The sequence below is a fragment of the Anser brachyrhynchus genome (assembly GCF_964034855.1).
Source record: "Anser brachyrhynchus genome assembly, chromosome: 1".
NCBI classification, from domain to species: Eukaryota; Metazoa; Chordata; class Aves; order Anseriformes; family Anatidae; genus Anser; species Anser brachyrhynchus.
Window position 1 is genome coordinate 189,137,648 of NC_137694.1, and position 16,129 is coordinate 189,153,776.

At 39.7% G+C, this 16,129-nt stretch overlaps 1 protein-coding gene across 5 annotated transcripts; it reads right to left on the reverse strand.

The window, feature by feature from the left end:
* Positions 1-619: 619 nt before the first annotated feature.
* Positions 620-15,993, reverse strand: USPL1 (ubiquitin specific peptidase like 1). 5 transcript variants are annotated; one of them, XM_080560511.1, is made up of 9 exons: positions 15,845-15,993; positions 11,794-11,890; positions 11,031-11,159; positions 9,829-10,480; positions 7,515-7,601; positions 6,973-7,102; positions 5,605-5,730; positions 5,192-5,352; positions 620-4,000 (listed from the first exon to the last, which is right to left on the reverse strand). In XM_080560511.1, exons 2-9 carry the CDS (start codon positions 11,794-11,796, stop codon positions 2,118-2,120), a joined length of 3,171 nt encoding a protein of 1,056 aa, XP_080416637.1. In that variant the 5' UTR covers positions 11,797-11,890; positions 15,845-15,993; the 3' UTR covers positions 620-2,117. The 5 variants fall into 5 exon arrangements, with proteins under 5 accessions (XP_080416637.1, XP_080416634.1, XP_080416635.1 ...); XM_080560508.1 differs by having other exon boundaries at positions 11,723-11,890; positions 12,521-15,985; XM_080560509.1 differs by having other exon boundaries at positions 11,723-11,890; positions 15,845-15,968.
* Positions 15,994-16,129: the final 136 nt, after the last annotated feature.

A 16,129-nucleotide genomic window follows, 5' to 3' on the forward strand; every position in this document is an offset into this window, starting at 1 on the left:
TGATGCAAGAGGTGAAGAAACATGTAAATGACAATCCCTTCAAGTGCACAAAGCCATCAGACTTTTAGAAATTTACCCTTAACACTGATAAATCTCCAAAATAGTGTTAATTGTATTTGCTATATGCCCACCTAGTAGACTTATAATTGACAGAAAACGAATACTTTTTATTCTCTTTATGGCAAATAAAAAGCTGATCATGCACCCTGCATTTTAGAACTAGTCCGGAACAAAAAGTTCAGTAGCCAAGAAATTCCAAATTCTTCCTTTGGTCCAGGAGTTTTCATTCGATCACAGCTGAATGTGATTCTCACCTGCACAGGACCAGCAGCAGTAAAACCCTGCGTCTGTGTTGTGCCCTGAGCCAGTGGTGAACGAGTTTCTCCTTCACCGCTGCACGGAGCTGCAATCAACTCATCCCCGATGGCATCTCCGCTGGAAGGCAGCTCCCCACTGCTTAGGGAAACTACTGCGTGAAAAACTCCCCAGGAAAATCCTATTATCCACCCAAGTGCAGAGGCACTGTTTTTATATAGTAAGTCAAACTCTAGGTTTGCTCAACAATTCATTATTTTTTAATAAGGGAATAGACAAACATCTCACCAGCCGTACACTGGCATTTCACATTCAGAACCTGTTGATTTATTTTTTATTGTAATGTATCAGTTACAACATCTAAAACGCAGAGGAGCTCCCATTCTTTACAAAGAATGGTGTTTCAAAAATGAAAATATTCATTGTCTTAAATGCCAGTTTGATAAACACGTCCGGAATCACAACCGAAATAGCTTGTCGAGGTGCATTCAGTGTCACTGACAGTTTTACCATCACTTTTTGCACTTGTTTCAGGCTATCAGGGAGCATTTCTATCTGTAGCCATACTCTGTATCGACAATGATGTTCAAATAGATCTATTTGAAGAGTTTAGATGGAAGACTTGATTTGAATTTGGGGTCTAAGTGAAAAAATGCAGAGTATCCCTAAAAATGGCCAAAACAAAGATTTGCTGATAAAATCCTCGGTATTTCCAAGCACAAGAAAAATGTACAGTTAATCCAATTTAGCATATAATACCCTCAGCTCTGTGTCTACGATTTCCAAAGACTCCCACCTAGCAAAATGACAGCTATAAGCAGATCCAGAAACAACCAGCGTGTGCACATTCTTCCCTTTGCCTACTCAGTGCAATCTTGCCATGAACTTCATTATCTTCTGCCAATCAACCTGGTCTCTCCTTGGCGTTCTCTCACACAGAGACAGAGCTACGCTGCTCTAGCCACAAAAAACTCCTACAGACAACAGTAAAGGGTGCTAACTTACAGTTCACTTCGATTCTCAGAAATATTATTGGTTTTTTTGCAGCAACGCATAAATAAAAGTTACATTTGGTATCCCTTCTTAGCATGGCAAACACTGGCCCAAATCTTACTCATTTTACTTAAAAAAACGAGCTAGCTCGGAAGAATATTCTGACAAATTATATTCCAGATACCCAGGATAACAGCTCAGCATGTGCCATAACTTTAAATAGAACTACTGTTTTGTATCAGTCCTTCCTTGGATCCAAGGAAGGGAGAGCTTATAGAACAGTAACTCTGAGAAGAGTTCCTAACAGAACACCACCTCTGAGTTTAGTGTTGAAAATTGTGCCGAAGGGTACAAACATCTCTTATTACAGAAGGTTTGTTTCTGTGTGCAATTTTTTTTAAAAGTTAGACAAAAAGACATCAGGAGTTGGGTAATCCTGAAAAATAGATTAGTACTGCCTAGGGATTTCTTACACCATCAAGGATACTGAAATTATTTTTCAAACTCATTAAAATATGGGTAAGTTTTCCATATTAAAAGAAGCAAAAATTAACACTCATTGGAGCTTTAATTAAAAACATAATTACATTTGACAGCTAAAATAACTGTTTTTTGGAAAAATAAAACACATTAAAACCTTACTTGTACACTACAATAAAATTTTACCAAAAAAAAAAAACACCTCAAATGCAAATTGTTCAAGTACAGCCAGTGTACAACTAAACTAGTTAGAAAATATAACTTAATAGTGATTTGTTTCAAAATATATACATCATGTTGGAAAAAAATAAAACCAAGAAACCAAGTAATTACCAAGTTTCAAACAGAGTTTCATCAAAATGAGGTAAATCTATGTCACCAGCCATCGAGCTTGGTGCTGAAATGGAGAACAGATCTTCAAGGATATCTTCCCTGGTGGGGCTTTCAAAAGCGAGTTTTTTCACACCGGGTTTGCTCACGGTATGAAGTTCGTAATTACTGTCCTTTACAGGACTGTAGTAATTGTGGTCCTCGCTTGTCATTGCTGCTTGCGACACAGCGCTCTCCTCAGCAGGCAGCGCTGCTGGGCCGCTGCTGTCCACCATTTCCATGTACATGCACTCATCCTCGCTTCTCGGAACCTCCGAGGAAGCAACAGTGGAAGTAGGGGACAGCAATTCCGCTAGTATTTCATCGTTGCTATTACGGCTAGCGCACCCCGAGTTCGCGCTGAATTCAGAAGGATTACCTGCAGCATCAATCTGATCCTGCAGTTCCCTCAAGAAGCTCTGCAGCAACTCACTGTCACTGTGAGATTCGGTCTGTGACGGGGTGCTCACCTCCCCCGTCACGGGTTTTCCACGTTTCATCTGTTCCACCGCCAGTCTATCCAGCGAAGCCAACTTCTTCTTCTTAGCATTAAGTTTTTTTAACAGTTTTAGGCGAAGCTTTCTTGTTTTGTCACTATCTGACTCTTCCACCTTCCCAGCATTATAGCTCGGTGAATGGAACTGAGTCGTTTTACCAGAGGTACTCAGCGTATTTCCCGACTTATTCCAAGTTGGGCCTTCAAGAGCAGCACGATTTTTCGTAGGAAGACAAGTGCCTTGAGAAAATCCTTTGAAATTTGATAAAAAATTAGTACCTTTGCTCCAAGGAAGCGATGACTTTGGGGCCTCAGTTGTTTTGTTCACGCCTCTGCCTTGAAATCCCCCGAAGTTACTCGCTCTTTTAACTGGCAACGGCATGTCATCTAATTTTTGCACTGAGGGAGTTTTGCAACTTCTCTCAATCTTTGGAGCTGAGGCACTTGAAGGCATAAAAGAAGTATTCTTGCTTAACAATTTTTTCACCCAGCTTCCAACAAATCCTCTTTTTTGGTCTTTGTGCGAAGGCTGAAAGGAATTATTATCAGCAGAAGAATTTGCAACCTTAGAATGAACTACAGTTTTGCCTGCATCTTTCAAGTCAGGTGATTTTTGTCCGATATTCCCTACTGGTGGCAATTTATGGTTTATCTCTACTTCTGAATTTAAACCCTGTTCTCTGTTAAGTAAATTAGCTCTGTCATCTGTGCTTTGAGCAAGCGATGAGTCAAGTGGGTCGGGGTTGTGATTTTGGGGCACAGGAGGAGTGATATTTGCTGGGTTCGACTCTTGTAGAGGTAAGCAAACGCTGGAATTTTCAGGTAGTGTGCGTGCGTTGTTCATAGCTAGACCAGCTGCAGCAATCTCACATGGAGTGTTAGGTGAAAGAGCTGATTCCTGCTGTTCCACTGTGCCCATTTCAACAAGGTTATTTCCCACCATCTGTCCGTTCGACAGTGATTTACATTCTGAGTCAACCTGAAGCTCTTCGAGCACCAGAGTTACAAGATCATCGTGTGCCAGATTTTCTAAGCCATGATGAGTTTCAACCTCAGCTACCTGCTGCTGTTTCTTATCTGGAATTCTCACGGAATCCACTTTGTGATGTTCTGCAAGTATTTTGTCTACGGCGTTATTAAAACCACAGTGCAACCCTGTGGAACTCAACTGTGCGTTATTAAGAGGCGAATCTTCAACATTTTTCCTCTGAGCCTCGGAATTCTGTTCTGGCACATGGGATGTTTTCTTTTCCCAGATACCAATATGAATCTCTCCTGGAGGAACTTCAAATCTTTTATGTCTCCTGCAATATGGACCCTTTAAATCATCGCATTCAAGCCAAGTTCCTGAAAAATAAATAGCAACCAGTGTAAAGACTCAGAGACTTTTAAAATTGAAGTCACTATCCTCTGACACTTGTCAAACATTTTTATTAACCCATTCCCCTGACAGGCAGAAAATAATCTTTTTTTCCTCCATTCTTTATTACATCAGAGGAAAACCGGGAGGTTTCCACTGCGAAAAGATCACCCACAAGCAGAATTTGCAGCAGTATTATTACAGGTCAGACTAGGTCAACCAAAAAACAAAGCTACGTTTTTTTGTCTTCGCTAACGATGTTGACATCTTGACTGAAAATACCTGCACACGTCTGAGAGAAGAACTACCTCTAAAATTACGTTTCTCAGTAGAACTTTTCATTGCCTGAGTGGGAAGCAGGGGGGGGCTTAGGAGAAACTGATCATGTTAAGAATCTGCCTCGTCACGGGCAAATTATTCACAGATCATGAACAAATATTTTATAGCTTTAAAAATTAATAAATAGATTTACAGAGCATATACATGATGTATAGGATGTTCATAACCAGGTGCTTTCCAGCTGTTTCCCCTTTTTATTTCTTCTTAAATTCAGGCAGTAAACAATCTTCATACTGTCAGAACACTTCATAAGACAGCACCTCACTTCCTCTGCACCAGCATGACAATCAGTATGCCAACTTTTGGCCTTCTGTGATTATGGTTTTCCGCTCAGGCGAAGCTCTGCTGCTGCCAATGGTATGGCCATCAAGCTATTAGCAATGTTTGCAACATGGATTTGTGCCTCTCACCCCTCAGGTGCAGCAAAGTTCAGAAATGAAGAGATACGTCATTAATGCTGATAGTTCCATAGGTTTCCCCATTTCCAATCAAGAAAGTATTAATAACTCGCTTCAAAATAACCAAGACTACTTGTTCAACAGCCATGCTTAGACAGGATTTTTTTAACTTTTACAAAGTTATGAAAGGAAATGACTCTACCCAAGTAATTTTTAACAGTGAGGACAGAACACAGCTGAACAAGTCAATTAAACCAAAATGAAACCTTCACCCTGGCCAACAAAGTTCCTACAGTTATTCACAAAATCCTAACATGAAGTTTAGGATACAGACAAAGAAATCCTTGTTATTGTATATGGACAGCTGAGATTATTCAATAACCCATAAAACACTATTCAATGTAGAACTCAAAGTATTACACCAGAATTTATGGTTCTTACCATCAGGATTCAAAGACCAGGTTATGAAATGCTTCTTATTTGTTTGATACTGAATAACAGATGTTATTTCATAGAAATCTTCTTCAAACTGAAATGAGTAATTCCTCAGGTTGTTATGTGGCAAACCTTCCACAAAATGTATCATTAATATTGAGGGTATTCTAATAAAGAGACAATAAAGAAACAGTTTATTACAACAAAAGAGTGGCAAAAATCCCTCATGGAAAATTACAGTGTTCATCCCTTTTAAATGCTATTTGTGATTTCGGCATTTAAGTATTTATCAGAGTTTAAAGTTCTGCACCTCTTTAAACCTAAGGTAACAGGTTGTTTTTGAAAGCGATACTATGTTCAGTAAATGAGGTCCCAGAATTTTATCCATTTTATTTTCAAGTTCACATATTCAAACTTACTTTTCCAAAATCATCCGTCTTCTTTGAGATCTGTCACTGCAATTATTACAGGGAGCAACGTGAACAGCATTAAGTGGATGCCAATCGGGGATTATATTTGTGAATGTTGTTAGTGTTTTCCTACATCTGGAAACACACACACACACAAAAAAAAAGAGTAAGATGACTTGCTGATCAGAAAACAATGAATATACGCACTTTACAAGGGGAAAAAGTCACAAAAATGTTGTGACAAAGACGAATTCTATTCAGATGCATGCCATTTGTGTGAATTCCACTGTGACTGCATCACAACCAAGTGAGCGCTGGATTCAGTTCTGCCAAACACTATCAGTCCCCGTTTGTTCTCAGCAGCTCCGTGACCTTCAGTTGCGCATTATTTGCTCTTTGTCCCTTAGCATGTTATCTCTGCTCCCTGTTCAGTGCAAGACAGAGCTTCCACCAGGATCTGCATAATTCACTAGCTAATACAAAGTGTCAAGGAGAGAATGAAGTGGTAACAAACTACCTCACAATACATGTTAAACAAGGAGTTATTTTCAAAGGACAGTACATTCAGAGCAAAGATTGCACAGAGGTTATATTGTACGAAAACACAAGGTACGGGATACGAAGTAAGGTAGCCTCTTCATTCACTAGCCACAGGAAGGATTTCCTCTACATTCAACCTACCCCAGATTTTTCAACCTTTTAAAAAACAAAGTATTTAACAAAAGATCTCGAACACATCTTATTAACCAGAACTACACATTAGCTGGCTGTCTAACAGATATAATTAGTCTCTTCGCACTTGTGGATCTAGATTATTGTATAAACTTTAAATAATGGATAGAAACAAGTATTTTTCAAGTAAAATGAGCTGTCTTCTGAAGGTGCCTCTTCTGTTGACTCTTAAAAGGAGCCAGAATGACCAGCTGGCACCTGCAGCTACACGAACTAAATCAATTCTCAAGAAATTACTTCCCTGTAATACTATTTTAAAATATATAAATTATGTTTGCAAATCTCTGATTCTTCGTAATCCAAGTGAACGTTACAGATATCCTTCAACAGCAAATGTGTGCCAGGCACACATTCTTTAGAACAGCAACAATCTGTACACCATCACTAAAAGATGAGAGTGGGCATGGCCAGGGACTTGCGGTTACCTAATATTTCTTTCTTAATGAAGAGATGACTCATGAGATAAGACATGACACAATTAAACCAGTTGCAAACGCAAGCCTAAAGAATCACATAAAACTTCACCAACAAGCTTAAGCTGTTCCTAACCCAGAGATGTGAAGAAAAATCACCTAACAGATGCAGATTTTAAAAGGTACGGTACAACAGTTACACAGAAGCTATCTATATATCTATAAGGCTCACCGGTCCTGGTGTTTGTAGCCACAGCATATGCATTCAAACTTCCACGAAAATGAATGCAAAAATAGTTTCTCAGCTTGTTGATCCTGTTTTAAGATCAGAGGGAGTGCAAACACTGGACTTTCCTCCTCACCTTGAAAGACGGGGCAGAAAAAAGAGTCACTGAGTTTGAAATGGGAAAACAGTACTTCAAAAAGGAAGATAAGCTTACTGCTACGATTCTAATTCAAGCTATCCCTCTAAGGCTGTACTTCTAGTGCTCACAAGCAAAGGGATTTATCTGTGTTACCAGGTTGTTCTCAAAGGCAGTTTCATGAATGCAGCATAGTTACAAAGACATGGATACACTCTCTAAACTTCACAAACAGTAAATAACAAAACACCTAATCACACGGTAAATTACGTGTGTCACAAATTGCAAAATGTATTTGCAAGCTGTCTTGCAGGCGTATGTACGTACATATTTTTATGTGCTGACATGCTAACAGGCTTTACCTGTAAAGTTTTCTGAAAATAAATACTGAGCTGCCGCACTGACTACTTACCCAATCCACATTTAAGCAGAGGCTGAAGCTGCGTAAAAATTCTGCTTCTGATTTCATTGAGATGCAATTCTGCTTTTGGAAGAACATCTATAGAAAAAAATACATACGCTTTCATGTACTTATGTGCAACACCTCTACCCTTCCCCACACATACGTGAACATGCACTCATTCTCTGCAAACAGATACCTTTCACATTGACCAACAACTGCCTAAAACTGTTGGTAAAAATAGACAGCGCTTGGTATTAACTGATTTGAAACTTACAAAAGAATTTACAGAAGTTAAATGTTTTACTGCAGTCTGCTAACCCCAAACAACTCAACCTGACTTAAATTATGGCTAAGAGTGCATACCGATAGCTAGATGGTAAAGACATGTAAGATTAATGTAGGCAGACATTAAAAACCCTAGGGATTTGGAGATTAAGAGTAGATTTTAAAGCCTAAACGTTAAGATCAAAAGCACAAAAATTTGCTTACATGCTTTGGAATGACACCAATACAATTTGTAATAAAGCATTTAAATGTTAAATACTAAGTTCCTAAGACAGCCTTTTCAATATTAAAAGCTTATTTTAAAATTTGTATACATTTATATATAAAAGTATGTATTTTAAATTTGCAAGTTATAGTACTTATGCATGTACATTCTATAAGCACAAGCAAGAACATAACTTCCACTACACAATCGAGATCATGACTTGCACAAACTAAAGGATGTAGAATAGCTGTGGGAACCATTTCTTGCTTATAAAATTTATGTAAAAAAAAAAAAAGGTAAAAACAGTTTCTTGCAGCTCTATTGTTTTTGACTGTTTCAGAAAAGAGCCACATGTAAAAGATGCTGAAAAATTAGATAGAAGGGCAAAATCAGTACAACGCCTAATCTCCATAATAACACTCTTCTTCCAGTCCCCTCTGCACTGGTGCCCAAATAAACTAACTCGTTTTGCAGCAATTCCTGGAAATGAAAAGGTTTAAGCTCTTTCAAACACTACCGTATCAGAGCGCCCTTCCTAAGGGAAGCAAGCTAACATCCCCACTCCCCCACAAAGGGCTCTTCCATACCAGAGCTCCTTTGCAAACATAGCAGCAGCGCATCAGAGGGGAAGGAAAAATCTCTGAGGTGGTGTGATAGTAGAGGGCTTCCAGGTAACATCTGAAAACCTAAAAACCAACCTTTCTGGTAAATAGCATATATGAACTACTACAGGATTTATTTGGATTTTTTTTTTTTGCCTCTTCAAAGTACTTTTTTCTCTGCCACAAGGTGGATTAAACCATTTTTGATATGCCCACTGTTCTTCCCAGGAAAGATACGATATTCTTTAAGTTATCTCATGCTGTTCTAGTACTATAGTCTATATATTCCAGCATACATTTTTCCTGGAATGCCTACTGAAAAAAAAATCATAAAAGGTATTGGTTAGCCAAAGATCTGCAGTAATTCTGTAATGGCTGATCTCTTAGAAGTTCAGACTTACGACTCCAACGGGTCCAATCAAAAGGACTAGGAAAAATAAATCTTAATTTAAGAGCCTTAAACTGGATTGACAGTACAGAAAATGATCAAAGGCCATACTAATAGATTACAGTGACACATCCTCCTCTAATTCCAGCTGTGCTGCATAAGAGGTTGCCCTCAGCTGCTCATCGTGGCCCCTGTACTTGGAGGTTACAGCCCTTGAATCTGTTAAGCTGCACATGTGAGTATTTACTAAAACTTTCCAGACAACATAAACCAGGTTAATACGTTTGACTAATTCTGACTGAAACAGGTTAGGAAGCGTTATCATCCACAGCACAGCTTGCAGACCCCAGGGGAAGCATTCCTCAGCGAACACAGCTGGAGCCAGAGAAGAACGTAATTTCTCAGTGTGAATAAATTTAGTGCTATAAGGCAACTGCCCATTACACAAGGATATAAACCACAACCAAAATGATCCAAAATGAAGATTAAGACGTAAACAGCATTGCAATAGTTAACCAACATAAGGGGAAGGAAAAAAAGTATGTCTTAACTACTCGATTCGCAAATTCTCTACTTGTTATCACAAAAAATTGTCATGGATACTTAGTATTTGATGTCTGCTTTCAAAGGGTGCACCTTTACCCCAAGAAAAGCAACTGCAGAGGTTACTGGGAATCTGCTAGATAAAGCACACAACTCTGCAAATTCATGGTACCGAGCTGTAACTCATTCTTTTGTGATCTTGAAATAGAAAGGAGGCATATTTAAGTGCACCGTACTAAATTCCAAATATATACATCAGATCAGTTTCCATATGAAAAAACAGCATCTGAATTTACTCACCTTTTAATTTACTCCTTTTACAGGTATTCAGAAGCACAGTTGCTTGATTATATTTTGTTAAGAGTCTCTGGAGTAAACATTTTTCATCATCACATTTTTCCGTTGGAGCAAATTTTAATGTCTCTAAGTGTACCAACGCTGACAAAATGCAATCCAACCAACAAAGATTATGCCTGTTTCTCCACTGAAGACATAAATCTGTGTTATTCGTGGAACCTTTATCACCTCTGAGCAATATCTCAGACGTTGTGCAGTGCTCAGGATTTGGCAAGAGTTGTTTTCTGGGACTAGGAGTCTCAGGCAGATTTTCTTGATGGCTGTTGGTGTTGGTGGTCGTTTGGAAATCCACCTTCTGCTTGAAGGACTCCCCATTACTAGGTTTTTGCTGGTCATTTTGTAACACATCACGTGCACTTAACTTGGGGATAGGTAAGCTATTCTCACAGCTTTTGACAACAGGGTCCGTATTAACAGTCTGCTCAACATTTACTGCCTTATTAGTCCTGGCTCGTTTTGGATTTGATTCAATGGCAGAAAAGTCACTGATATCACACAGTTTCCTTTTCTTATCAGTAGATGGAACTTGGTGATTTTCTGAATCGGCAGAAATAACGATGCTGTTAAACGGTTTATAACCAAGTGGGTAGATACACTAAAGGAAAGGGAGAAAGTTACAATGAGATCTACAATGCAATTTCAGGTGAACAAGAGCTAAAAAAGTACAAACATTCTCAAAATGGAATGTAGAACTTGTGTAAAATGATACTTTAATGAAATCAATTTGTAAATTCAACATATGTAAGATAATTTTATCCAACTACTGTCTTATAAGCAATTGTGAATTATATCAGTAGTAATAATCAACATTGCTTTTCCAGCAAAATCCAAACTCTCCACTTCCAGCCCCAGAAAGACACCCGAATTCTGCTAAGGAGAGCCCTCTTCTCTCATTCTGCAAAGTCCATTCCTCTAGGGTACAAAAATTTGGCATAATCACCTCTGGCTTGAAAGCTTACTGCTGCCAAAACTGGCAAGGTTATCTATCAGTTTATCCCGATGCACTAGACCACACGTTGGTAGGGTCTTACAAACGTGGCTGTTCTGCAACTGGGAGAATGCAGTCGAATCCCCCATTCCCCATCTCCAGAGGCGTAAATCCTTATGGCACAGGCCTGGACACAAGCCAACAATCAGTGTAATACCTGAGGATTTTCACAAAGAAAAATGGACTCTTGAAAATTGATTCGGTAAGTGCGTAAAGCTTGGATCTGGCCCTTGGCTTTGCAGACTGGACAATACTCAGGAGAAGTTATCTCCACAGAATTACAGCTCTAAAAAAAAATAAAAGAAAAAAAAACAGCTGAAAAACTTGTTTTTTATATATTATCCCAAGTTAAGACATACATACATACCAAAATAGAAAAGCAATGTATAACTTCGAAGCATGTAACACCTAACATAGTATAAAAAAGTCAACTAGATTAGGTTTTGTCCTTATTCATAAGATATCTATTCATAGGGTAGCATGATCTTTGTGAATTTATCTTTTTACTTAAGCATTCAAATTTTTAGTAAGTTATCTTTAACAATACAATTATGCAGCATTTCATTTTATTCATACTAAACCAAAGGACACTTATTGCCAGGGAATACAAGCTCAGATCTTTGAACTATGAATAAGTTTTCTTAGGAATGCACAGTCATAAAAATAGTGCCCATAAGAAGTTCATAGACACAGATCTGGTTATAATAATCTTTCGCCATTGTTATAGATTTCCGTGGAAAATAATTTTGAGATTTATTTATTTTTTGGTAAAATTAAGACCAATTAAAAATCTCTCAAAGCAGAGAAAAATATGAACTTTGCACACATGTAAAATAAGTTTCAACTGACTTTTCCCAAATACCCCACCATGTGGAGTGTCGATTTCCCTATACCAGTCCCTTGTCCAATCACTTGCAAACCATTTGTAGTCTTCTGGGTATCCATCACTCTGAGCCACTGGCTAATTTATGTCACTTGTAACAATGTCATGACCACTAAGGATTTTTTCAAAGACTCCTGAAAAATAAGAAGCGAATACAACAATTAAAGAAAAAATCAGTTAAATTTTGGAGAAAAAAATATACCAGCAATAATGCAGCCCATATTTTCTGTGAGAGTGAATTCAGAAGAGTATTTTCTCGATGGAAAATACTTACTTTCTACTGCATATAGAAGTTTAAATCAAGTCACATACCAGATTTAACAGCTTTAGGCCCTGAATTTGCAAACTTATCTATTCTTTTCACCCTCAAGGTCTCATTTATTTTCCAAGTGCACTATACTTGGCAGAAATGTTGATGTCTTGCCCAGGCATCTCATCTTACTGTATCTAACCCTCAGAATTAAGGAATTTCTTTAAAAATGGCAACGAGCTCTCACACAATTATAGGTAACTGCAGAGGAACAAAACAAAACCAAAAGCCCAAAAACCACTTCAGCAGCTTTCAAAACAGTGACTTTAATGCATAATAAACTATAAAAAGTTTATCCTGCAAATGTAGCCATTTCTAACTACAGAAGGACATCCTGCTGTTACTGTGGGGAAAATTCTCCTGTTATTTTAATGATGTTATAGACTTCCTAGCAAACTGAAGTTCTTCTGCAGTATCATTGCTACATAAATCTATTCCATGTTTTACAACTCACATCACAGAGTCCATTTCGTATGATTTCTGGAATTCAGAGCCAAATTTTGCCTTTCTCAGATGTCATACATACACACACACTTATGGTCGAAGACTTCAGTACAAACAAGCGAGACACATCAGAAAGCAGCTCCTTAAGCCCTTATAAACCCATTCCTTCGCTGGCACTGAAGCTAACTGCATCTTGAACCAGTCAGAAAAGGATTTTAAAACTACAGGAACCAATTCTTCTGTTCCTGCTGACTTCAAACGGAAAAATAGCTAGAATAAATATATATCTCTTTAAGATTCAGAAGAACGTTAAGGTAAATTGAATAGCAAATTCTTCAAGGTTAGTATCTTCCTTTGAGCCATGACTGTTTCTTGTTCATTACTTCCACTGACCAACATCCTTCCCCACAGCATGATGCCCCTTCAACACTTCCTTACACTACAGAACTCAGATTGCAGTTCCTTTTGAGAAAAGGCATTCTCGGAGACCCGAGTAAATACCATTTCAACCCCAAAACATCCCTAATCCAGGGCAAAGGAGACCCTACAGAACTGGACAGATTGTTAAAAATCAACAGTATTACTACATTTTTAAAAGTGTAGTCTGCAAAACGTAACAACTCATTTCAAATCAATCCCCTACGACCACTTGAGAAGGTCAAAACGAGATGCTGGTGTGTCCTGCTGACACTTTCAAGGTGCTCGGCAGCACTTTTCAGAATTAACCAGGCTGCAGCATAGCATAAACTGACTTATAAAACTAACGGCTTTAACTAAAGGTGATGAAGTATCAAGCCATGTGTGCCTTAGAGATTATGTTTAGTTTTCAAAGTAGGGTGAAAGTGTACAAGCAACACGGTCCCAGGCTCACTCAAGGTAAAACTTAGTAGATTAACTAAAAGTATAAAAGTCTATTGGACTATAAAGGAAAGCCAAGCTCTCCAACATCTGACATGGCAGCAATGGCACTATGACACCGTGCCTCAACTCTCTCTTACCATATATTTAATCTAGCCAGGAGTTTGATTATTTTTATAGAACTAATGAAGTTGTGCAGGTATCAATCGTACTAAAATACATAGCAACTTTATGCTCCGCACTATAGCTAAAAAGAGAATGTCTCTAACTTTTTCCAGAGGGCTTTCATACAACTCCTTGGCCTGAAGCAGTGTCAGGTCTCTAAAATAAACAAAATATGTAGATGACATGACTGGAACCCTAAGCAATTTCTCACCACATAAATACAAATCATCTTCACGCACTCAGAAAGGTCAGCAACACTAACAACCTATGGGTTATTCCTTTTTAATAATGCCTTGATTTTATAAACAATATTTGTTTCTTTGCAAGTCTCTGTTTACTTTTCTGTCCCCCTCTCAAAAGTTAATTTTTTTTTCCCCAGGCATTTCCCTCTGTATGTTCTGTTACTTCTGCTCTTCTTTTTTAAAGCAGAAACACTGTTTTGAGATGTACAATGCCTCCTCGGGCGACACTGGTAGTAAGGTGATGGTTGGACCAGATGATCTTGAAGGTCTTTTCCAACCTTAATGATTCTAGCAGTAGCGCTACAGCGCAGGAGCCCACGCCATTTATTGCACTTATGAATATAATAAACATTAACAAAGTTATTAATTGATTTTTTTTCATACATAAACCGCCAGTGAATAAAATCGGTCTGCCAGTCCTAGATGCACAGAATGGGTCCAAGGGGCCTGTCTGTACATCAGTATGTGTAACGTCACAGCAAGCTACCGGCAACTGCTGCACGAAATACAAAAACTGCACATCAGATCTGCAGCTGCCACGAAAAACAGCCACCTAAAAGCCTGCTGGACGAAGGACTGACACAACCCATTGTAGTAACGCGTAATGTCTGCATTACAGATAGAAGTGTGCTTTCAAGCTTACTGGGTCGTGCTTTAAAACATTTCTGCTACTTTTCTTAATTTAAAAATGTAATGCAAAACGTGCTGTGGACCTGATATAATTACTGGGCTGCTTATGGTTCCCTGGGTAATCTATGGTTCCCTAGTTGACCCAAAGGCTCACTGCTGCATGATAGGGGTGTTTCTGTTCTCTTTTCTCCTCTTTCCCACTCCCACACCATCCCTGGCGGCTCACATCCTCACCAGCCTTTCCACAAGCTAACTGAACACACAAAACAGCAGGAAACTCAGTAAAACACAGCAGTTTTTTCTGCTATTTTTAATAAGTTAAATCGGCCTATGAAAAGGTCTGATGAGCTGTGGAGGAAAGAAGACAGAAAACAGGGAAAGTGTCAAGGACTTCTACACTAAAAGGGACCTTGGCTTTTTGATAAGAGGAGCTATGCCTTGTGACACAATAAAAACGAAAATCATTTACAAGCTGCAGGTGACAGAACAGTGATTACATTTCAGTGAAGAGAAAATCTCTCTGCTTAAAGGTGATAGGGACACCTATCCTTGTAAATCACCTTACAAGTCTTCATTCCTTCATGAAGGGAATGTTGAAGAGAAAGGATGAAAAGAAACAAACTAAGGTCTGAGGAAAAAAAAAGTCATACAAATTTATATTCCCTGTGTTACTTGTTATATATGTGTTCTTTACATCTTTTTTTTTTTTTAAATCTGAAACTAAACAACAAACTAAAGATAAAAAGAATGATGTTGCAAAGCAAGCCAGCTTGCAATGTGATTGCTCTGCTGTTCCAAAAGAGAGCTGGACCTCTCTGAAATGTCCTGAGGTAAATGCTTTGATGAGCGTATAAGAAGGGGACAAGGATTAAGCATTTTATTGTCATGTCATTGAGCCGTTGTGATAAAATGGTGAGTTAGATGTCAAAAGCAGAGCCTGAACTAGTGCAGTTTATTGCAGCTGCCAGTAAGAGATGCAGGATCTCAGGAAGGGGCTTGGTGCAGGCAGAGCCCCAGCCTGGGGGCCGGGGGGGGGGTTAGGACTGCAGCTGGAGCTGGCTGCTGCCCTTCGACACCAAGAGGTGTCCAGGTGCTTCAGATAAAGCTACGGTTAAACAACCTCCTTAGTTTTTAGTCCACATCCAGTGTGATCCATACTACGGAACGGCTGTAGAAGGAAGAATACACGGTTAATCGTCAGAGCACCGGCAAAGAGCACATGGGGAACATGCGTGCGTAGACACACCGGTACCTCACCCTGCGGGTGTTTTATCGAGCAGTGCTTCTACCAAGCGCTCCCTGAGGGAACACGCGCCTTAAACCCACAACTACTGACAAGAAATACTCAGTCGGCATTCGGCACCGCGCAAGGCGCCCGCTCCACCGCCACCTCCCTCACAGCCCAACCGAGCCAGGGGGCTGGACGCCGCACTACTCACCCGCTGCCAGGCTCTCGGCGTCTCCCCTTGCCCCCCTTCGCTTCCCCGGGCTCCCCGGGCCCCCTCAGCGGGCTGCCCCACGCGTGCTAGGCGGGCAAGGGCCGACCCCCAGCGGCCCTTCCGTCCTCCACCGGGCTCCTGCCGCCCCACGCCTCCCGCCTCAGCCGCGCAGCTTCCGGCGCCTCCCCGCCGCCATGTCGGGAGCCTGCGCGCTGCGGGCTGGGGGGGCGAGGGGGCTGAGGCGTCTCCTCCTCCTCCTCCTCCTCCTCCTCCTCCTCCTCCTGC